The sequence below is a fragment of the Oryzias latipes genome, chromosome 1 (assembly GCF_053564925.1).
Source record: "Oryzias latipes strain Hd-rR chromosome 1, Olatipes_Hd-rR_3.1".
Taxonomy (NCBI): domain Eukaryota; kingdom Metazoa; phylum Chordata; class Actinopteri; order Beloniformes; family Adrianichthyidae; genus Oryzias; species Oryzias latipes.
The window spans coordinates 33055201-33079360 of NC_136237.1; the positions used below are offsets into that span (position 1 = coordinate 33055201).

Sequence of the window (24160 nt, forward strand, 5' to 3'; positions counted from 1 at the left end):
ATTCATAAATATGCCGTTTGAGCAATACTTTGATTTACAGCAGATACATTAAAATTTCTGCCATCAAAGGAGATGTCGGTCTCTTATTCAGGCCATGGAGGGGCAAGCTCCTAACACGTCGGCATGGAAGTGACTTTGGGAAAAAGTGGTTGTTGATTTTACGGAAGATCCAATAATTCCGCATGACACGCTCAACTTTTAAAGAGCTGTGTGATGCTGGGGGACCTGCTGTGGCGCCCGCTGTACAGTGTCCAAGGCAGCCAGTTCCTAACAAGAAGCGCAGTGCCGTCGCTATCTACAAACTGGCTACCTGTGCAGAGTTGTTGTCATGTGAGTCACTTAATTAGAAAAAAGTGTTTCCATTGTAATTTTGCGAAACATGTCAATTTCAATATGACTCAAAAACCACCTCCTCCAAGCGCAAAAACCTTTTTTCGATAAATGTGATTTTTTTTCTTTTTTTTAAACTGTCGTGCCAGCTTCTGTTTGAGTGTGGATGGGCAAACTGTCCTGGGTGTACCCCAACCACCCCCAAGGTAGCTGGAATAGGCTCCAGCATCCCCTGTGACCCTGAGCAAAATGAAGCAGGAACAGAAGATGGATGGATTTTCCATTCCAGCTAACGAGAAACATATTATTTTTCAAGATCCTTGCTGGTTAGGTCTTTAAAATAGAAAAAGAAAAAGTGTTTCTCCTCTTCTCTCAGGTGGTGACTGTGCCACTTTGTTGAAAAACATCGGGGCTCTCCCTGTGGAGCTGGCAAGGATGTATTTTGCTGAAACCGTTTTAGCTCTGGAATACCTGCACAACTACGGTATCGTTCACAGAGACCTCAAACCCGATAAGTAAGTGTCTAAACAGAGATTCTTTTATTTTTCTTCTTGAAACTTTCATCTAATGTCTATAGAAGCTGGTTGATTGTGTCATTTTCTAAGTCATTAGTGAGGGAAAGAGTTAGCTGTAAGGGCTGTCAAAAGAACCAAATGAAAGGTCACGCAAGACAAAGAGGAGTGGAGTGAAAATAAACTTTAATGAACCAATGAAAAGAACAAAGTAATGGATACTGCAGGCCAGGAAAGTCAACAAAAAATAAAAAAATATAAGAAAGGCTTGGTGGGGAAAAAGGACCAGCTACAGAAAAGGTGCTAAAGATGAGGATGCATTTCTGACCGAAGGAAACATGGAAACGAATTAAAATAAACTGAAAAGAAATGATGATAGGAATCATGATTTTAACTCAAGAGGGAAACAACAGCATAAAGCAAACAAAAGATAGAAAAATTATCTTAATAAAAAAAACAATAACATCCAAACACTGCAAACAACAACATGCAAACAAGTGGATTCCTGAGGGACTGAAACAAATGTAAGAATCAAAAGGGGATAATCCACTTTATAGTGAAAAACAAGCGATGGATTTTTGTTTTGCAGACAAGCACCAGTGGTCTAATAGTTACTCTTTGTGTTTCTTAATAAAGCCATAATTGTCTGCAGCCACTTCTGCTGCAGCGAGGAAAAAGAATTGCTCCTAAATGCCTCCTGACTCCTGACATTAGATCTGTTTTTGAACGAAGTCTCCACACGTTCGGACATTTTAGGCTTTACAGCAATAGAAATAATGGTTGTTGATGGTTTTCCTCTCGGTCTTCACAGCCTCCTGATCACCTCCATGGGACATATTAAGCTCACAGACTTTGGTTTGTCAAAGATGGGTTTAATGAGCCTTACCACCAACCTCTATGAAGGACACATAGAGAAAGATGCCAGAGAGTTTCTGGACAAACAGGTACAGTCAAAATAGCAAAAGTTCAATAAAATCTATTTGACTACAAACAGGGCAGCATACCTGCTTCTTCTTTAGTTGCTTTTTTGTCACTTTTTTGCATGATTTTTTTTAAGTGATAATTCCCTAATTAACATGTCATTTGATGGGATATACGTAAGTGTTTCAAAACACCAGCAATTACATTACAAGGCATAAAGTAACTCAGTGTAAGATATTTGCAGTATCCAACAAGATCAAGCACATACATCCAAAATAATTTACACTTGCATTTTGTATCATCATTTAGTATGCAGTGTTTGGAAGATATTCAGGTTTAGAAATGTCCTCTACAGAGGACACATTTGCATTTCTGGTACCCAGAAGCATATTGTCACAGTGGTTAATTGTGCTTACCTGGAGCCCCGTGACTACATGTGTGGAGGTTAGCTCAAATATTAGCACAGGTCTTTAGAGGTTAAAGAAATGAGTGTAAGAATTTCAAAGTAAAAATAACATATAGCCCTCAAAATGATCTAAAAGACCTTTACTAAAAGTTGGTATACTCTTAAATGTTAAATTAGAAGTAACACACTTAACCCAAGGAAGAAAGATGTACAGAGACGATAAGCTTAGCACGTTCGCCTCACAGGGAGAAGCCCTTGGTTCACATAGAAAAGACCCGGCTGGGTCCTTTCCATATGGAGTTTGTATGTTCTCCCCGTACATGGTGGGTTTTCTCCAGGCACTGCGGCTTCTTCTTAGTCCAAAAACTTGCTTCAGGTTGACTGATTACTGTAAATTGTCCCTATGAATTACTGAGGGTGTGGGATTTTTTGGGGACAGGCTGGCGGCCTGTCCAGGGCGTACCTCGCCTTCACCCGACAGTAGACAGGTTAGGCTCTGGCAGCCCTGTCACGCTGAAAGGGATACAGTAGGTTAAGCAAATTGTAGATGTCTTATTTTTACAAGATTAGCAACAACAACAAAAACCTATTGGTGCATTATCTGTTAGTTAGATTGAAGATTGTAGATGTGAACGCATTAAAAATGCATAGGCCAACGGCAAATTAGCAATATGTGTTAGATTTTGAACAATACCTTATTAGGAAAAGATGGAGCCAGTCTGACGAATCCACAACCATTTAAAAGTTCCTTTCTTCTCCTGCAACCATGCATGCAATGGCTCTGAACCGTCCAGCAAAGCCAATAATCTCTACAAAAGATACATTGCAGCACTTCCTGTTCAGCCTCAATAATTAACGCTGTCTCTATCTCTGTAACAAACTAATTTTGCGATGCAGTTATTGTTTATGCCGTGAATTAAACTGTAATTAGTCAGGCTGGTCCGTGAGTCCTCCTGTGTGGAAGCAGGCTTCTGTTTCTCTGCTGCTCATCATCTCACAGCTGCAGAGCACATTTGCTTTCATGTTTGTTGCGGAGATTTTGATCTGGAGGAAAATTTGTCTGTGCATTTCGTAATGGTGTGTAAACAAAAACAGGAGTGTTTAATACTTGGACTTGCATCCTCAGAAGTACACAACTGAACATACTGCATGATCATTAGAGTGAACACTGCCATGACACAAATGATTTATTAAAGGGGTTTTACTTTCCTTCATCTGGTTTTAAAAGAGTTTTCTGCAGTGCATGCTGCTGTAAAAATATTGATAGTATTTCATTCTCATGCCTTTTTTGGGCTTTCGAAGTAAATGTTAGAAGATTCTGGAGCTGGACTGGCTATATTTTTCTGCTCTTCCTAACTGATCACAAGTTTTTGCAGTTGGGTTATCTTAATGTTGTAGTTGGTATGTTCAATAGTTTTAAAGCTTAACTTTTCTTTCATAGCAGTGTTAAATTTCTTTTTTTACTCTTTTGAGGATGTGGTTTTAAGCTGTCTTTCATCAAACTGTTTTTTAATCCTGTTCTCTGCATAACTTCCTGCAGGTCTGCGGCACGCCAGAATACATCGCCCCGGAAGTGATTCTTCGGCAAGGCTATGGTAAGCCTGTGGACTGGTGGGCCATGGGTATCATCCTGTACGAGTTCCTAGTGGGTTTGGTGCCTTTCTTTGGAGACACACCTGAGGAGCTGTTTGGACAGGTTATCACAGGTTTGTCAACCAAAATTTATTAATTAAAAACACCCCCCAAGGACATTTCCCCACATAAATTTTTTTTTTTTCTAAAGGATGTTATTCTCAAATGTTGCTCTTTTTTTATGTTCTCTGAAGATGACATAGTTTGGCCGGAAGGAGATGAAGTTTTACCCGCCGATGCCCAGGCCCTCATCTCTGCCCTTTTGCAGACCAACCCTCTTTTAAGGCTAGGCACAGGTACTGCTATAAACTTCAAAACATTAAATAATTTCTGTATTAAAAACCTGTACAACACTGAGTGACCGATAAGAACAATTCTTGAGCAGAATTTGCAGAAAAATGCAATAAAGGCACCATCACATTAACTTTGGATACAGAATCTGTTTAGTTTGGAAGCAATTAAAAAATCAAAACAATTATTGAAAAGCAGAAATCAAATAAAAATTCTGGAAACAAAAATGTACGGGAAAAAAACATTTCGGATAATGAGTAATTTCCCAACATCTCAATGAAATGTTAAAATAAAATACACTGGAAAAGGTGAGTATTATGGGTCACTGATTGGATGATGATGATGTTTTGGCTAAACTGTGGGAAACAGTTGATTGAGCAGTTACTAGACTTTCAGCGGCTGTAGCCAGAAGCTTAAAAAAATATTCTATCGGAGGTATTGTCATGCTAAATAACTTTCGGTTGAAAAGTTGAACAAATATTATCAATCGATAATGTCCAATAATACCTACCTTCTCCGGTTTCTTTTTTTGTTTTATTTTTTACCATTTCATTTTATTTCTGGAATAACTTTTGTTGTCTGAAACATTTCATTTTATTTAGTTTCATTTTTTTGGATATGTGTTTTGTTCTTTTTGAATTAGGTTTTGGTTTCTAGAATTTTGTATTGATTTCTAAAATATAAAGTTTCTTTTTTATTAATTGCATAGTTTTTTTAATTGTTATTGTGAAATTGTCAAAAAATTGAATGTATTTTCTGAGGAATATGGCAAAAGTAAAAAAACATCTTATCCAGACTGACCTGGAGATGATTATTCATGCTTTTATGTCTTCTCGTTTAGAGTATTGTAATTCACTTTTTACCTGTTTCAACAAAACGTCAACAACTTGTTCATATTTTTTGCGGCAAGGCTTTCAACAGGAGCCAATAAGCGAGCACATACTATGCCTTTATATTGACACTCCCAGTTTAATTTAGAATTGATTTTAAAATTTTACTTCTAGTTTTCAGAGCCTTGCATGGACATACTCCCAAGTACATGGCTGACCTTTTTAACCCCTTACTCTTTTGTCCGGGCCCTGAGGTCTTTAAACCAAAATTTATCAAAAATTTATCAAAATTGATCAAAAATTCCAAAAGGTGACCTTGCCTGTCAAGCTGTGGCTCCTTGTCTTTGGAACGACCTCCCTCTGTCAGTACGACAGATCAACTCCATTGAGTGTTTTAGAAGTCAGATCAAGACGTTATTAATTCAGAAGAGCTTTTAGTTGATCTAATATGTTTTTTTATCGTGTCTTACCTTGCTTGTAAGTGCGACGTACAAGTTACTACCGCAAGTCACAAGCTCCCTGGTCAGCTTCACTCTGATGCATCCACTTCCAGACAAATAAATCCAAAAATTATCAGAAACAAACGTGTTTAGCGTCGTTACCTGTTCCATGTCCTTTCTGTCCATGCCACCAGGTGGAGCGTTTGAGGTGAAGCAGCATCCGTTCTTCAGTGATCTGGACTGGAACAGCCTGCTGAGGCAGAAAGCGGAGTTCATCCCTCATCTGGAGTCGGAGGAAGACACCAGTTACTTTGACAGTAAGCATGTTTGGGTTTGCACATCCGTAGCTTACATCAAGGTGAAGTTCACGAGGTATGCATTCATGCATGCTCTTCCCTCGCTCTTATCTCTGCCAGCTCGCTCGGATCGTTATCAGCACATCAACACGTATGATGAGGATGACACCAACGATGATGAACCGGTGGAGATCAGACAGTTCTCCTCCTGTTCTCCTCGCTTCAGCAAGGTATGACTTTGCTTCTCGCCTCGCCTCTTTTAAACCTCACAGCTTACTTTGTCTTCATACCCTGTCAAGTTATCACTCAGACATTCACCTAGCACTTGCAGTTATGTGACCAGGCGGTGCAAATGTCAAAAAGAAGTGCTAGGATGAAATAGGTCATGCTGCAAAGAGGCTCCTGTGGGTAGACCTGGGTCTCAAACATGGTGTTAATGAAGTCTGTGAGGGCTCCCGAAATGCCACGTCTGTTCTTTTTCTCTCCTGTTTTTTATTTTAAGCCACATCCCAGAAGCTGGAGGGCTTACACCAGATTTTGCTTCAACATGTAGCAAATGTATGGCCAACAAAGGATTTATCCGTCAAATCTTAGAGTGACTTTCTTGTTTAAATCTCCACCTTTCGTGATTTTGATTCTAATTTATCGGCTCAGGTAAGGTAACGTAAATTACCTTTTATGTTGCTATAATTTTAGCAAAAAGTATTTTATTTAGGTTAACTACAAGAAGGCCTATACACAGTGAGGCAGTATATGTTTACTTTTTATATACTATCTATGGATTGCAGACCTTAAAATGTTCCAATTTAGTCCAAAGAAGTATTCAGTTAGTATACTCCCTACACTACACAAATATGGTCTATGGGTTACCTGCTATACTTATATTTAAACTTAAAATAAACTTCAATTGTAATACTTTTTGTGAAGGGTTTTAGTGTTGACTGTAACTGGTGCTGCAGTGGGACGGCTCAATGTAGTCAACTCAGGAGTTCTGCTCTTAAATCTTGTCCTGAATTTGACACAAACCAGGAAATGTCAAATATCACATTTCCTCAAAAGACCACTGAGGCTGATTAGAAAGCAAATTCTCATTGACTCCAATAGTAAAAAGTCAGATTCTATATCCAAATAAAAATATGTAAAGTCTGGAATCAACTGCTTTTTAAGTGTATATTTTTTTGCTTTCTATTCCTTACAGCTGTGGGTGGAATTTTTATTTTTTCAAATTGTTTGATTGGATTTCATTGGACCTCACATATGTGGGTTACAGGGTTATTTGTTTTTGATTGGCAGGTGGGTGGACCAAACTCTCTGTATTCTGTCTCACTGCCTGGCCATTCTTTGAACTTTTTTAAAGGGGGGCTTCAGTCAATGAGCCCTTCCCATTTCAGGCTTCATTTCCCCCCTTCAGAATCCTATTGATGACATCATAGATTATCTGTACAGTGTGCATTCTTTACATCTATAGTTTCCCATAAAGTGTGAAATACTCTGATTGCTGAAAACATTGTTCTTGTTCTCAGAGTTTTGCTTTTAAAAGACGCTTTTCACTTCTCATTTAACACCTTACCAACCTTTAAGCCTTTTCTTGGCATTGTACCACATCTCTAGAACAGCAGACCGTCGAATGTCTCAGTTTAAAGCGGCTGATGATTCATTCGTTCATTAGGTGTATTCAATTAGAGGCACCAAGCTGCCACTTAGCTTCTTAATTCCAGTGGAACGTGTTGGAAGCTTCTTAATAGTTTATGAGCAAACAGTTCAAACTTCATGAATCCAAAAAGTGTTTAACATGTAAAATCTTGGATTTGAAAGAAGAGCCTTTCAAAAATCAGTTCTCAGTGAATGAATAATTCTATCTTAACATGATATATTAAGTGCTTCCTAAATGAAATTTAGAATGCAACTTAGCGGGATCTTCTGCTGGTAGTTGTTTCCATTGTGCACAATTGAGCATGCATAGGGGTTTCCATCCCTGCATCCTCATGCTGTCCTTGTCATAGTAACTGTTCAAATGTGTTCATGTGGAGGTTAATCCTACAAGAATTTCTGCTTCTTCCATTTGTCCCATGTGGAGCTGGGAGTCAATTAATTTCATTTTTGTATCCACAAAGAAACCGAGAGTGCAGTGAAGGATAGCTGGGGTCATCAGAAGGCAAAGAGATAACAGCTAAACCATTATCACCTAACAAGTTTGATCAATGCCTTTTGTTAAAAAAGTGTCTTAGTTTTTTTACCAGCACATTTTCTTCTTCAGTATAATGATGCAGGGACCGTGTGTCAGGTTTGAAATGTCTTTTTGTTAAGCACTGTAAGTCACTCTGGCAGGAGCAACAAAGAAGAAATGATCAGTGAAAAAGCTGCTGACAGTGGCACTTCATCAAAAAAAAAAAGAAAAACTAAAAAATCTCATTGTAGCGCATTCAAACTGGAGTCAAAGGAAATATTTAAATTGCTGCTTTTCATTAAAAGCTCCAAACTATTATTAATGTGTCTGTCGACAGCTACAAAGGCAAGAAAATAAATTCACTTATTCAGCTTTGCCATCTGACAATTAAATTGGCATTAAAAGATTTTTACATTTCTGTTTGTTTAATTCAGACTTTGAGTCTCTTTTTTTGAGTAATTCACATTCACAGCCATTAGAAGGCATAGATTTAATGTTTTTTAAGGACTGAAGCCCAAAATGTTTAGCCTGACTGGTTGAACAGTTGCTCGCTGTACCAACTTTATGCTCCCTTTGCAGTTGGTGCAAATTCCATACCTTTATTGCTATTTCCTGGCAATCGACTGTCACTAAAAGGCTCCTAATTCTAGAAAAAAAGAGACTTGCATAATTAAAAACTGACGCTCGTTCTCCTTGTTAAATCGTAAACCTGCCACGCCAATTCTATTCCCTCTGTTGGAAATTAAGGGACTTCTGGAGCAATAAGGATTTATTATATTTGTTGAAAAGATGCACTGCAAAAATCCTAAGAAGGTAAAAGAAAAAACTTGTTTCAAGAAAAATTTCTTAATTTTCTGTCTTGCAAGAAAAACATTTAAATGTTTTTCAGCAAAATAAACTTAGTTCAAGAAAACACATTTTAGTGAATAGAATTTGTTTTTTAAAATAAGAATTCCTACATTTTTCTTATCCCATTGGCAGATTTTAAAAATGTACGACGGAGTTTTAGGGCCACGGTGAGGAAAAAAAATTCTGGCCAACGTGACGAGATTAAAGTCGTCATGTCGACTTTAATCTCGTCATGACGAGAAAAAACTCGACACAAAGTTTCGAGAAAAAACTCGTCGTGTCGAGATAAAAGTCGAAATAAAGTTTCGAGATTAAAGTCGCAATGTTGCGCGAGAGCAGTGAAGCTGAGTCTTTCAGGAATATTCAGTGTTATGGCTATTGTTAGAGAGCTAGTGGCTTTGTACTTCAGAGTTTACGACAGAGTTTAATGGCCACCAAAAAAAAGTAATTTTATTAGGAGATAAAAACTCGTAAATTTACGGGAAAAAGTTCATTGATTAACAAGGAGAAAACACCGAAGTTGTCTGTTTATCGGAGCCTAGCTTGAAGATGAAATATGTGGAGCCTTTTGTGAAGCTTTATTTCAGGATTATAGGTTTAAAACAAAGAGATTTTGAGCCTTTTGGCGACTCAAAATGAAATTATTTTCCCTGTAGCCGTCTTTCCGGGGTTCGGTGTCAGTAAAGCGGAGTTTCATCTGTAAAATAAGGAGCTCAGAGACACGATTGGGTGTAGAGGATCGCTGCAGCCTTTATTCTCCTTTTCATTCACATAACCTGAAGTTCATCTGTCACATTACGTCATGAACCTGTCATCCGATCACCCATGCGGAAGTAAACAGTGTCACATACGCCCCCTCCTGCAGATGAAGCGACCCGTTTGATCATTAAAAAACAAAGATGAATGAAAATAGTCTGTTATATTAGCATTACAACGTTGATAAAGGCAAAAAGTGCTTCTCCTCCTCAGACAGAAGCATCACACAAACATAGAGATCTGGTCTCTGGTGGAGGAAGAAAGGATTCAAGCAAACAGCTGCAGGGACACCCGATCATGGCTTCATCGGGCTGCAGTGATCCTGCAAACCAACCATCAATAAATAAAACTTTAATAACTTGTGAATCAATCAAATGAGCCTCCAGACATTTGGAACGTTATCAATTAACATTCAGCTCACCTGTTCAACAAAGTTTAGTCGGTCTGCTCTGCTGCTGCACGGCGATCACCTGCTGCTCTGCGTGCTGCTCACTTCCACAATAATCTCGTAAATTTACGAGTTTTTTTCTCTCGCGCGCAACATTGCGACTTTAATCTCGAAACTTTATTTCGACTTTTATCTCGACAGGACGAGTTTTTTCTCGAAACTTTGTGTCGAGTTTTTTCTCGTCATGACGAGATTAAAGTCGACATGACGACTTTAATCTCGTCATGTTGGGCAGAATTTTTTTTCCTCACCGTGGCCCTAAAACTCCGTCGTAAAAATGTGCTATTCTGTCTGCAAGCTGTTTTTATTGCACCAAATGAAGTGCATTAGCAGAGGCAGTTTGGTTTAGAACTGCACTGTAAAACATTAAAACACAAAAACACGAGTTAAAGGCCTGCCTTAAAGTTTTAAGTCACGATAACAATCTTGATTTGTTGTGTTAACATAACCTTTGGTTGTATTAAATTAAAATATCTTGTTTAACCAAACTACTGCTGTTTTATTCTGATATAGATTTGGAAATCATGTAAATTTTATTTTGTTCTAATTTAAATAGGGCCAAAATAAGGTTGTACCTATAGTGTTGAACAACTGAATGTAAAATCTCATATACAGAAGTTTTGTTTAGTTGACCTAAAATTTTAATTTACACGAACAACATGACACAGAGCTTGTTTGGTTAAATTACAATAATACATGAAAACAACCAAACTGTCCAAATACAATTTACAGTGTACAAAATGCTTCATGCAAACTGTGTAAATATAAAACATTTCTCCAAATTATTGAGGTAAACATTTTCTAAATTTTTTTAGACTATAGTAACACAAAAAAAGATATACACTGCAGCAGATCCCTGTGTATTTAGAAATTAATTTTGTGATATTTATTTTAATTGTTTTGATTCCATCTCTCCTTTTACTTGAGAATAATTCAATGCTTTCTAGCTTTCATTAAAAACCTAAATTTGGGTATAAATTAGACTTAATAGATCTTTGTAATACTGTCTACCTTCAGCCTAATTTTGTTTACTTACTAAACACCAGTTTATGGCCAAATTTGTCTTAAGGATTTATGCAAATAAAAAAAATGCAGCAATATATCCTGATTTCTAAAAGCAGCTTTTAGTGGAAAAAAAGGTTATAAAATCTAATATATAAAAATGTTATGTTTAGGATAAAAGCAAAACTCTTCTAATATATTGCATAGACAAAACATTTAGAGTACTGTTTGCAAAGGAGTTTAATTTCCTGACTCTAAAGGGAGAGCTGCCAAGCTAGGTCAATATTTGCATTGGGAAAATGGACCGTAAAAGGGACTTCATTCTTATGATTACAAGCCTAATAAATGTTTTCTGACTGTAGATCAGATGTGCATAAAGGAAATGATGGCTAAGAGAGGAGGATAAGATAGCGAGGAGAATTGTTGCCAGAGGGGCGGATGAACTGACATCAGCTAATCTTATGTTTGTGATTCAGGCCCTTTGTAAACTTGTTTTAACCCTAAAGCAGAGCCCATATAACAGTATTTTTGATGTCAGATCTGTATTTTGTTTCGTCAAATATGCTAAAATCAGCGGGTGTTGCTGGAAAAAGTATGTTCATAGCACTACAAAAACAGGCCCTTTAGAAATAAGTCAAAAAGTCTTACCCCATTCTTTAAATAAGGAAAACAAATCTGCCTGTGGGGTAAGAAAAATGATCCAAGAAATCTTATTTTAATAAATAAATTCTGGTCCCAAAGACATGTTTTCTCAAACTATGATTATTTTGCTACTGAAAAACTTTCTTGAAAAGATTATATTTCTTGCAAGACAGAATATAAGACGAATTTTCTTGAAATCAAGATTCTTATTCAGTTTCTGATGTGACGTAATACACGTCAATAATACAAAATTGAAAGCAGGCATGTCCAAAGTCCGGCCTGTGGGCCAAATGCGGCCGGTGTTTAAATTTTGTACGGCCTGCAGGCTCCTTTCTTAAAATCAATAAAATGCCGTCCCCAGCATTTTCTAAAAGTTGTGTGTGCAATTTTGTGATTGGGGTTGGCTAAATTACAAGTCAAAGATGAGACATAGTATCTACGACAGGGTAACTAGGAATGAAAGGTGCAAAAAAAAAGATAAATTGCCAATAATTTTGACAAAAACATATTTATTAGATGCATTTGTTTCTTTGCAATGATGCTATTGCAGTAAAATGTTCATTAAATAATTTATTTGAATTTAATAATATTAAAATAGGTCAAGGAATGTCACGCTGAATGGTAAGCCTTCACACATTTCTTACCTCAGCAAATCTGGCCCTCTGTGCAAATGGTTTGGACAGTCCTGCTTTAAAGGATGCTGTCATCGTTTCCTTTGTGTTTTTATGTTAACTGTGCTTTGAGGGTTCTTTCTGAAAGTCACTACCTGCAACTGTGTGCAGAAACAGGAGAAATCTGCATCAACAATGCAAAAACTAAATCTTAGGAAAGTATGGAGACCCTTGTTTCAAGAAAATATTTCTTTTTTCTGTCTTGCAAGAAAAGTAATCTCATTAAGAGTTTTTCCAATAGCAAAATAATCTAAGTTTGAGAGAACATGTCTTATTCTTGGTAAGACTATTTTCTTACCCCATTGGCAGATTATTTTGCCTTTTAAAAGAAAATGTGGCAATTAATTTTTGACTTATTTCTATACAGGGGCTGTTTTTGCAGTAAGTTGAGCCACTTAGACACAATCTCTTAGTCTTGGCTCCAACATCCCACCCAGAACTTTAGTAGACATTCAAGATCACAATCTTTTAGCTCTATTTTACAAAGAGCAGCGCACAGGCACACAATTTCAGGAAAGATAGATGATGTCCAGTGTAACAAAACCTTGTAACAAAATATTTAATGGGCCATCTGTGCCCTCCTGCAGGTCTACAGCAGCATGGAGCATCTTTCACAGCTGGAGCAAAAAGCCACAACCTCTGTGTCGCGTCGGGAGCACAAGGGAGCAAGAGAGGACAAGATGACCAAGAGAGAAAGCCTGGGCAGCTTTGGCATGAGGGACAAAAGCTGGAGGACCGGATCTCCTGAGATGTGAGAAGTGTTGTATTACCATCTGATTTGAGGCGTTGTTCTCTATTTTTAACTGCCTCACCAAGTGTTTTCCCCAATTGTTTCTTTTTTTTTTTTTACTAAACCAACAGAAATAACCACACTTTGGTGGAAAAAATAACTTTAAATCTGAAATGACAACAGCAAAGCTGTCAAAATTGAATTGTTTCTAAATATTATTGAATAATGCAGCAATTCTTTTTCTGTTTTTACTATGTATTTTTGAAAGACTTTCATCAGATTTCATCAGAAGTTAGGAAGAGAAGTTGGAGGTGGAAACTTCCATCTTGAATCCTTGTTGATGTGATGTCATTTTTATGCACAGCATATAACTGACATGTAGATTAAAACATACTGCAGACACTAATCCACATGCCACATAACTCCATCTCAATTAGATTTTTCCCTAACAGGTTTGGACTTAGATTCTCTCTACATTTATAATAAGAATGTCCATTCATGCTTTCTTCCTCCTTTGAGGCGTTTATTGCAGCCTCACACCATATTATTTGAAAAAAAAAGGATTTTCCTATCCCTCCGTACGAAAGATTATTTGCACCGTTTTCGATTTTCAGCTGTTTTATTTGGTGAACAAAAACTATTTCTAAGTATTTCCAACAAATTTTGATCGTTTTTATTAGCTGCATGAGAAGTAAAAATCATTCAACAAAAAAATAAAAAAATGGAGTGTTATAAATACATTTATGGACTTTAACTGCAATAAAAATGAGCACATGCTATTTAAAATGTATTCTTGCCAAACAAACTACAATTCACAAATGATTTCATTTTAATCAACAATTTAGCTCAAAGCTCAGATGAATAAAGAAAGAATAGTTTTGCTTTTACAGACATTGATTTTCTCCACTTAGTACTAAAATAAAAAAAATAATCTCAATAAAAAGCCCATCAAGGACTCAAAATATACAATCAGTGAAAGTCATGCAGGACATTCTTCTGCAGGAAGCGGCTGTCCTGTTCAGAGTCTCTCCACATGGATGGAGATGCGAGCCCTCCTCTTGGTGCCAGGCGCCGTTTCTCAGCTTTAATGGATACCCACCGCTTTGCCTCACCTCTGGAAGGTGACCCAGACGTTCACTCCCGCCAGAACGCCATGAGAATCAGAGGGACTTCACTGGACGGGACCACGGTTCCATCCCCTAGCGTGCTGGAACAGCGAGCCACTCCAAAGGAGATCAATGGAGCAGGTGCGTCCACAAGTTACAAGAATAAATGAGAGGGGGCCTCAAAATAAAACCTGATTCAGGTCTGAGAAGAATTTCTGCAGAGTCACATTAGTTCTTAGCAGTTCTATCCTCACATTTACTCTTTAAGGACCCACTTCAATATTACCATTTTTGTTGCTCCAATACTATTATGTTGGGGTGTGTCATAGTCCTAGTGACCAATACAAGTTTTTTGATTTTGGCTAAAAGCTGCATTTTTAAAAGACCACTTGGAACGCTTTGAAAATAGATCAAAAAATGATTGGAGTGGAATTTAAGCTGCTATCTCTTCACGATTTTGATTCCTAATAGTTAAATTCTGGAGATCCCAAGTGTAGTCTCAGTCCATACTGTGTTTCCAGGTCTTGCAGCTGCTAGCCGTGACGTGATGACTCCTCTTTATGACTCTCTGGGTGCCCGAGCCGCCAACGACCTGGTCCTCCGCCGAGCACGCCACCAACACTTATCCGGTGATGGAGAGAAACGCAACCCCAGATCCGGAAATAAAGTCATCAAGTCTGCCTCTGCCACCACTCTATCTGTGATCATCCCATCAGGTAACAGGCAGCAGAAACTCTGATCCATTAGCAGATAAAAGATATTTGATACATTAATTCATCTCTTTTATGCATCCAGTGGAGCAGCATGGGGGCTTCTCCCCACTGGCCAGCCCCATGTCTCCCCACTCTTTCACCTCGAACCCTTCATCACGGGACTCTTCGCCCAGCAGAGACTTCTTCCCAGCAGTCAGTGTGCTGCGTTCCCCCATAACAATCCATCGCTCGGGAAAGAAATACGGCTTTACGCTCAGGGCCATCCGGGTTTACATTGGAGACAGTGATGTCTACAGTGTGCACCATATTGTTTGGGTAGGAGACTTATACTAAAAACTCTGTTTTCATGTGTTGTTCTGTTTTTTAATCTAATGGGCCTAAAAAGAGCACAAACAACATGTATCACCTTAAATTCTCAGATCATTTTCTTCTGATTGCTTCTTACAGCTCCCTCAGGTCAAATGGTTATTCTTCTTACTCATGTGTGTGACTGCTGATGGCACTTCAACCTAAAAAAGTTGTATAATGACAAAATATACTTTTAATGGTTGGATCCCAAACAGATGAACACTGATGACACAAACAACAATCCATTTACCCTAAAACAAAAGGGTTTTGATTGGGGAAACTAATGTAACTAATTTATGGAATCAGATTTCCTTTTTTTTTTTTTTTTTTAACTTGTTCTGTCCAACAGCTGAGCAAACAGATTAGAGCTGAAGGCTTTTTGTGTTGGACAGGTTTTACTATCACAAAAAGAGGTTATATAGCTTCAAGAAACTAGAGTGTAGATTTGTATAAACCCCTTTTTGTTGTATTATTTTTTATTTATTTGTTACATTTAGTGTGTGTGGGGAGGGAGAGGGGAAGAATGTGAGGGGAGGGTGGAAGAGAGTAAAAGGAAGAAAGGTGAAAAGGTGGGGGATACAAGCACTGATTTGAATAAGTTATTATTTTAAGCTGTAACAATTATACCAGATCTGCTGGAAAGACGAATGTTACATAAAAAGTGAAAATCTGACACTAAGATGAGCGAAAAAAATCTGTCCATCAATACACTGTAGGTAAGGAGGAGGGATGAAGCAGACAGGGAGCGGTGTGGTAGTGTGCACGTGCACGTGGGGGTGGAGATACATGCATGCTGCCGACGTGAACCGTGTGTTCATAAAGGGAGCCAGATCCTACCCAGCCAGACCAGCCAGACCAGGAGAGGGGAGGAGAGCCCCCCAGGCCAGAAGCCCCCCCAGCATCCGGACCCAGGCAGCCCGGGAGGGGAGGAGGAGGGGACCGCCCACCCCACCAGCCAGGCACAGAGAGAGCCCCCCTACAGGGGCCCCCCCAATGCCCAGAGGCACAAGCGAACCCAGTGTCCGGCCCCCAGGCCACAAGACAGGAGCGCTTAGCCGTACCAGGCGGCAGCCATGGGGGCCACCGGGCGCCGGACACCGAGACAAAGGCTAGGGACGAAGCCAGGGCCCCCGGAACCCATGAGCCGGCCACCACCCGACCGGCGCCCCGTCTCCGCAAGCCAGCCCAGGCACGCGACCTTAGCAACCCAGGGAGATTTTCTAAAATATTGACACTTTAGGCCAACCTATAAGGATAGCAGCATATAAAAATACAAACGCATATCAAAGGAATTCCTCTCAAAGTTTTTATTTCAAAAAGATTTTAGCGCTTGGTCTTGGTAAAAAAAAAAAACTATTGAAAAGAAACTGGAGTGTAAATCGGATCCTAGAGAAAATATCATAAAATCTTACCCCCCACCCTCCTCATAATCAGCATATGCTCTTAATGCTCAAGTGGATGAGAGATGTCTTTCTGTTATATTCTGTTCTTTCTTGATACTAAAAGAGGCTCATTTTTTTTAAATTAATTTTTAAATGCACTGACATTCCAAAATTGTTAGGTTTAATATAGATTCAGAATCACAATTAAAGATGGAAAATTTGAAAGGATCTGATATCCTTTGATTATATGAAGTTAGTTATAGTGTTGCTTTCCCAAAATAAAAATATATAAATCTGTTCTGACCTCCTGGTTTGTACTGGCAGCATGTAGAGGATGGAGGCCCCGCCCAGGAGGCTGGCCTGTGTGCAGGTGACCTCATCACTCATGTCAATGGAGAACCTGTTCATGGTTTGGTTCACACTGAAGTTGTAGAGCTCATTCTTAAGGTTAGTATGAGCAGTTCATTCAAGTTGGTGTTGAAAAAAAGGCTGTTGTGTGCTTTCAGCATTAGAAGAACATTTTTCTTTTCTTTGATGTTTACAGAGCGGTAACAAGGTGACGGTGACAACCACTCCTTTTGAGAACACCTCCATTAAAGTGGGCCCTGCTCGCAAGGCAAGCTACAAGTGTAAAATGGCTCGACGAAACAAAAGGGCAACAGGAAAGGAGGGACAGGATAGGTAAGGGCTTCTTCTACCAACTCAACTGAAATATCATCTAATTAAAGACCCATCCCAATTAAAATCGTGTTTTTCAAATGTACTTTCTCATGATGGAGGACATATATAAATAAAAATAATGGAAGTTAAAATTGCATTTCTGAGTTTTTCGTTTTTCAAATCATTGTAAAACAGGAGCATACAAAAAAAATGCTGTTTGAAAAAGCTTGTAGTTGTTACGAAAAATCTACAATTGACGGGCCACAAGCTCCCTGCTCTGCTCCATTCTGATGCATCCACTTGCAGACAACAGTCCCACCCACAACTAAGAGGCAAATTTCTAATGAACTACTGCCGCTCTGCAGAAACTATGTTCTAGAAAACGACCCTTTTTCCCCCCATTTTGGCTAAAAACGGCATAATCATGATTAAAAGACTACTGGGAATGCTTTTAAAATATATTAGAAGATGATTGGAGTGGGACTTAAACACACTGTCATGTTTATTTTGTTTATTTTTCTCTCTTTTCACTGTGTCTTCTGTACAGTAAGAAACGCAGCTCCTTGTTCCGGAAGATCACAAAGCAGTCCAACCTTCTCCACACCAGCCGCAGTCTGTCCTCTTTGAACCGCTCTCTGTCCTCCAGTGAAAGTCTTCCTGGTTCTCCCACTCACAGCCTGTCTGCTCGGTCCCCAACTCAGGGTTACCGCTCCAACCCTGAGCCCCCATACCTGGGTATTTTTCTGGAAATGTATAACTGAGCTGTGAAAAGATAAACATGGTCATAATTTTATATATTTACATCAAACTGAGCCCAGATTTGCGCTTTGTTCTTCTACTCTTCAGGCGCTTCCTCCCAGAGCAGCTCTCCAGCTTCCAGCACTCCAAACTCCCCCTCTCCCTCTCAGCACATGAGGCCCAGCTCGCTGCACGGCCTCTCCCCAAAACTTCATCGCCAGTATCGCTCTGCCCGATGCAAATCTGCTGGCAACATCCCTCTGTCCCCCCTGGCCCACACACCGTCCCCAACTCAATCCTCCCCGCCACCGTTGCCTGGTCACACCATAGGGAGCTCCAACACCACACAGTCCTTCCCCGTCAAGCTCCACTCTTCCCCGCCTGTGGTTCGTCCAAGGCCGAAGAGCGCAGAGCCGCCCCGCTCTCCTCTTCTCAAACGGGTGCAGTCGGCAGAGAAGCTGGGCTCGCCGCTGACTCAGTCCAGTTCAACAGGGGGTCTCGGAGGTCTGCTGAGGAAACACAGCCTGGAGGTGCAGCACTCCGAGTACCGCAAGGATGCCTTCCTCTGTGAGCTTGGGCTCCAAAGCCTGCTGGAGACAGAGGGAGAAAATTTACCTCCCAATCCTCCCCCCTCGACCTCATCCTTTAATGCCCCAGAGACGGGTGTGCTGAAACCTGTTAGGAGACTCGGTCGGCAGGAGTCTCCACTCAGCAGGGAGACGCTGCTGGCTGGAAGAGACAGGGAGGAGAGGGAAAGAGGGAGGGAGCGGGAGAAAGAAAGGGACACCAGGGCTGTTAAAACTCTAGCCGAAGGAGGAGAATTTCAATCGTCTCTGGCAAGAAGGTCTCTTGGAAGTGAGAGGAATTTTAACCCTCAAAGTTCCAGAATAAGTTCAGAAACCTCTAAAGCTACAACTCCAAGCAGCCCTGTCAAAACCACGGGAGGTTTAGGTGGACAGAACGGCCCCGAGAAGGTTTCTCTGAGTAAGGCTGACATTCCTCAGCAAGAATCAAAGCCAGCCAGAAGTTTATCTAACAGTAAAAGTCCCCAAGAGGAGCTGTTGGCGGACAAACCTGGACCAAAACAGGATGGAGACAGCAAAAGTCGGTCTGGTTTAGCGGCTGCTGCCTTGAGCAAGAGCTCTCCTGCTCCAGATAAGTCTACGGGCATCAGCTCAACAGGAACAGGAACTCATCTGAGTATGAACAAAACTTTTAAAGCGCCAGGTGCCGGGGACAGCAGTGACACAAGAACTTCCGACCTAGGGAGCAAAAGCCCCAAACTCTCCGCTCAGGTCCTAGCTCCCGTCGTTCCCTCACACGGGCAGCCGCTCCTGCTGAGCAAAGTGAGACAGGGGTTGGGCTCGGTCAACTGCTACAGGGGGACGCTGGACTGGGAGGACAAATGTCGCTTGGAAGTGGTGGAGGAACATTCTCCTTCTCCCTCCCCATCTCCTACATCAGTCACACCATCCCTCTGTGGACCTTCCCTCTGCAAGTCGCGGCCCGTTTCCCCGGGCGACAAGACGAGCTTCGTCAGCCAGCTGACCACGGTGGCCAAAAACGTGCTGGGGCCAATCAAGCTAGGCTCTCAGGAGGGGGCCAAGAGCAAAGAGCAGCAGACTAAGTCATCAGAGGAGAAGCAGGGAGGTGTCGCGGGAAAACCTGACACTCTGGCTGGAGCTCGAGGAGCTGCTGGCACTGCAGCGGCGACCCAGAATTCTGCAGGGTCACCGCTCGAAAAAACTGCAGCAAGTAGCAGCAGCCTGCTGAAAATGTGACCCCTTCTGTGTTTCTAAACAGACGTTGGTGTGAAAAAAAAAGCCTTTTTGGAAAAAAGCAAGCACTTAAAGCAGTGTACATTCCAGTTTCAGAGTATATAAAGTGGTATATATTAATTCAAAATCAGTTTAATGAATATAACTTGAAAAGGGTGCAAAGTAAATGTTGTAAGGCTGACTTGCAGGTTTTCTATTACGAGTAACTTATTGAAAGGACTCTTAATGTTTAACACTTTATCAGATGTATTTGTGAGGGTCAGCGTGAACGCATGTAACGGCTGTAGGACAGGTGAAAAAGTGCTTTACTGATCAAAACATGCTGAAAACTGTGAATACCAAATCTCTCACTCCATCTCCAAATCAGGCCTTTCTCTTTTTTACAGCTTGTCAATGTCAAGTTATCATATTTACATCGAGGATTACATGCAGCAGCAGTGTGACATTTGCAGGAGTTTATTCCACAGTTTACGGTTTCCGGGGGAAATGGTCAGACATTGCCAAAGCTGGCTCTCTGTCTGTGGATTTGGCAAAAAAACAAACAAAAAAAGGATTGTGTGCAAATGTGTGTTTTTATCTAGATTGTGTCTATTTCAGAGGATTCTTGAAGGCTGCATCCCTCAGTGGAGGTGAAGCGCTTATCTCCCATTTGCAGGAAGGCCGCCACGAACACCCCCCCCCCCCGCCCCCCCTCGCTGCCTCAGGAGGCAGCAGTGTCAGCGGCTGATTTCCATGCATTTTAATCCCAACTCCTGCTATAATCCATGTGTTAGGGGACAAGTTTGTTTGAGGGCGTGTTTAGGAGGGTGTTAGCAGTGCCTTTTTTTTTTTGAGGGACCAGTATGACCAGGAAATGGGTCATACCTAAAAAGAAAATGCAGTTAAAAATCCTCTGCACTGCATTAGAAACAGTAGAACTTGTTTCAAGCACAAATGAAGTGGAGTGTTGGTTTAAGCAGGAAGACACTCATGGAAGTAGCATACATCATTTATTTATCGAAGGGCTTTGAAAGAGGTAGAGCTTATAGTAATAAAGTGTAACAATTACATGGTTATTGTTAAAAAAAAGAGTTATCCATTAAATGGCAATTAGGTTTAGCAACTTTAGCTAGTGGAATTCTCAGCGTGGCAATGGATAAAGATGATTCAGTCAATGACAGATATATTTACCTGACATTTTATCTACCGTGTCTCATCCTTACCATGTAGTTTGTAACCATCCACTGTACATAATGCAAATCATTTTAAGGGGCTCAGGTACAGACGGGCATGTGGGTATGATTGGTACAGGAAAGGGTCATTTTCTGCATCCAATGCGTTTCTTTTTTTTCGTCTTTTTTTTAGGGTCAAAATTTTCAATTTCACAAGTCTGAAAAATAGGCAAATTTACGCTAAAATAAAACTGTAAAAACACTAAAAGATTTACTGACATGACTAAATATATGTCAATCAACTCAAATGTCTGGTTTTCCAGTTCAGTTTGAGAGTTGTTGCTTTTTAATTCATTTTTATAGGTTAATTGGTCACTCTTAATTGCCCTTAGGTGTGCATGGGTGTGTGATTGTGGCTCTGCGACAGACTGGCGAGCTTTCCAGGGTGTCCTCCGCCTTTGCCCACGATTGGTTAGGCTCCAACTGCCCTGTGACCCTGGAAGGGATAAAACGGGTTTAGAAGATGGATGAATTCCCTATTCATTGTAGATACTTTACTGAATGTGAGTGCACAGATTGTGCTTTAGAGCGGCAAGTGACACCACAGTCCAACACTGGATTCTGTTGCAGTACCAGTTTGCAGTCACACATTCTGATGTGTCAGTCATTTAAAGGCACCTCCCAGAAAGCAAACTTCAGACTAAAAATTATATTGTTCCTAGATTTTCCAAGTGATCATGCAAACAAAATAATCTGATCCAGGTAATTGAAGGTATTGAACTGCTATTTCTGTAGTGCTCGTTTATCATATTTTTGTTTTACACATTTTAAAAACAGAAAATTGCAGTGACATGGTGGCAAGAGGAGCTGTATAAAAGTAAACAGTCATTAAATATCCACTTCGATCATCATTTGATCTATTGTAAAAGCATTTCTAATGGTCTTTTAATTATGATTATGGTGTTTTTAGCCTAAATCAAAGCTACTTTTGATTTCTAGGACATAGTTTGTCAGGAGTTCATTAGAAATTTACCTCTAAATTGTGGCCAGAACCATTAGCACGGAGTAAGCTGTGGAGTCCAGGAAAAGCAAGGAATACATTTACTTCCCATTATCCTTTGTATAAACAAAGATGTACATGGATCTAGTCATTTAGTGGATGCTCCTGATTGATAGCAATTTGAATAAAGAAAATACTGAGAAATTCCATTTTAAGCCTAAATTTCTAAATTTACGTGTCCTCCATTTGCAGAAAAATACCACAAGAACATGTTTAAAACACCAAAATCACAATTTTCATCAGAGTGAGTTTTTAATGTACACACAAAAGACAATAATATGTTGCCTATTTTGTAGAAACCTCAAATTTAACCTTCTGTTAGCTCAAGACAGATTGTTATATAAAACAAGTGGAAGTTGGAGTCTTAGGTTCTTACATGCATGTGATAACATGTAGTGAATGAACCCAAAAAGGGACAAAAACGTGTAAAATATTCCTATTACTTTTCCATTTTTGCAATTTCTATAAATTAATTAGTTTGATATTTGTCTATTTTCTCCAAAGTATTGGATTTTCCTGGTCATGGAAACAGGCTTCAGAACAACACAGTGCTGCACTGCCCTCTAGTGGTTCATGGTGTCATTACAAACGTGGACAAAGTTTCTTGAATGAAGCTCTAACCCCTTTTTTTCAGAGCTAAACTGGTGCTACTCCACACAGGCTGACTGAGTATACATTTGTTTTTTTTACAATATGTTTGCAGTAAATTTAAACTGTAAAATTGTACCATCAAATATCTATCTTGGTCTTCATGTGACTGTTAATTAGAACTTAGAAAAAACAGGGAATATTCTTTTAATGAATCTTTCTTAAATCTTTATGTAACAATGAAAGTATCAGGTCAACTCCAGTTATCTTATATGAGAAAAAAAATTAAATGATTTAAAGTCCCATTAAAATTTTTTAAGTAAGAGCAGTCTACTTGCACTTTATTTGAAAGAAAAAGATCCCTATTCTTGGTTCTTCTTACATCTTTGTGATTGCTATCAAGCATGGATTCTTTAAGGGAACAAAAAAGTCCAGATATGAAAAACATTCCACACTTTCTGCTCCCTCTAACCTGTTTTGGTTGTACCATTAAGGGTAATTTTGTTTGTGGTAAATGTGACTCAAACCCAGAAATCTGGGACAGATTTACTACTATCTTATTGCACTTAATGCAAACTTCATCTTGGGGTTCAGAAGTGGCTGTCAGTATTTATTTATAAGGTGCGAAAATGAAAAAATAAATAATGAATAGGGCTTATTTAACTGATCTGTACAAACTGACTTCCTAAATGTTGTTTCTAATGATTCACTGCCTATTTTGTTTTCCTGCATAAAAAGCAAACAAAGTCCAAGAACTTTAGTTTAGATCTTGCTGGACACTTCTTGTTAAGTATAGATGCATTATTGAAACATGACTGCCAAGCCATGCTGCTTTTACATTTACAGTACAATGGTCTAGTTTTCAATTATTGGAGACTTCATTGGAGGTTGCTATGCATTTTCCCTAAGAGCAAGAAAAAGACCTTGTTACCAAATAGGCAAATTACAGGGAGAGCTGGTCATAACGTAAAAGATTCTTTTTGTTGTATGCTATAGACTTCAATTTACACATCCCAATGTTTATAAACTTTTTTTACAAAAAAAAATGAATGGAATTTATAAATCAAATCTGTTCACAGTCTGCATGTGAACTACTTTACGTTACAGTTAGTAAGTCTGTGGCTTTTGCTCATCAGCAGCTCAGCTTGTTTGCATTCCAGTCCCATTAAATTCATTGCTCTGGGTAAAACCTATTTTGGTCAGTGCTGAAATGAGTTGGCTTAGTCTCTGTTTGTTGATTAAATACAGTTTTAAAATCTTGCCATTCACAACTGAACACTCCCATTGGTGCTATTTTTGATTTGCATCCACTTGCTAATGTGCCCAGTGTAGTAAATCTGCCCCTAAAGTGCAGTATGTGGAATAAAGCTCTAAAATATCTTCCAAGACACACCGTCTCCGACCTTTTTATTTGTTGTCATGTTCTTTCTTGCTGTTTAAAACCAAGAAAGCAGAAAGCATTCTGTATGTGTTGTTTCATCTCACCGTTTTTACGGTTTTATTTAAAAAAAACAATAGTTCGGTATTATAATTATCATAACGGTAACAAAAACATAAAATGAATCAACGTTTTGTTTTTCCTAGGAGGTGACTTTGCAAACATAGGTTTTGACATCAAGGATTACATAGGCTTACTCTGGTGAAATAAATAAATAAATAAATAAATTACAATATGGTCCTTGCAGTCTATGACTGCTGCGGGCCATAATAAAT

General features: G+C 39.4%; 1 protein-coding gene and 1 long non-coding RNA gene across 6 annotated transcripts in view; one reads left to right on the top strand and one right to left on the bottom strand.

Moving 5' to 3' along the window:
* Positions 1–23835, top strand: part of LOC101162504 (microtubule-associated serine/threonine-protein kinase 1) — a 95196-nt gene extending 71361 nt beyond the window's left edge. For all 5 annotated transcript variants that reach the window (XM_078945683.1, XM_023955759.2, XM_078945692.1 and 2 more), the window contains 14 exons: positions 707–845; positions 1654–1786; positions 3710–3875; positions 3996–4097; positions 5557–5679; positions 5779–5888; positions 12781–12944; positions 13926–14170; positions 14551–14745; positions 14825–15057; positions 16797–16919; positions 17017–17153; positions 17680–17867; positions 17979–23835. In XM_078945683.1, coding sequence (XP_078801809.1) covers positions 707–845; positions 1654–1786; positions 3710–3875; positions 3996–4097; positions 5557–5679; positions 5779–5888; positions 12781–12944; positions 13926–14170; positions 14551–14745; positions 14825–15057; positions 16797–16919; positions 17017–17153; positions 17680–17867; positions 17979–19651 — 3731 coding nt within the window. In that variant the 3' untranslated portion in view covers positions 19652–23835. The remainder of the gene's footprint in view (positions 1–706; positions 846–1653; positions 1787–3709; positions 3876–3995; positions 4098–5556; positions 5680–5778; positions 5889–12780; positions 12945–13925; positions 14171–14550; positions 14746–14824; positions 15058–16796; positions 16920–17016; positions 17154–17679; positions 17868–17978) is intronic.
* LOC144991848 (uncharacterized) lies at positions 9514–9989 on the bottom strand. The gene is made up of 2 exons (XR_013655501.1): positions 9852–9989; positions 9514–9752 (listed from the first exon to the last, which is right to left on the bottom strand). It is a non-coding gene; the product is annotated as an uncharacterized LOC144991848 (long non-coding RNA).
* Positions 23836–24160: the final 325 nt, after the last annotated feature.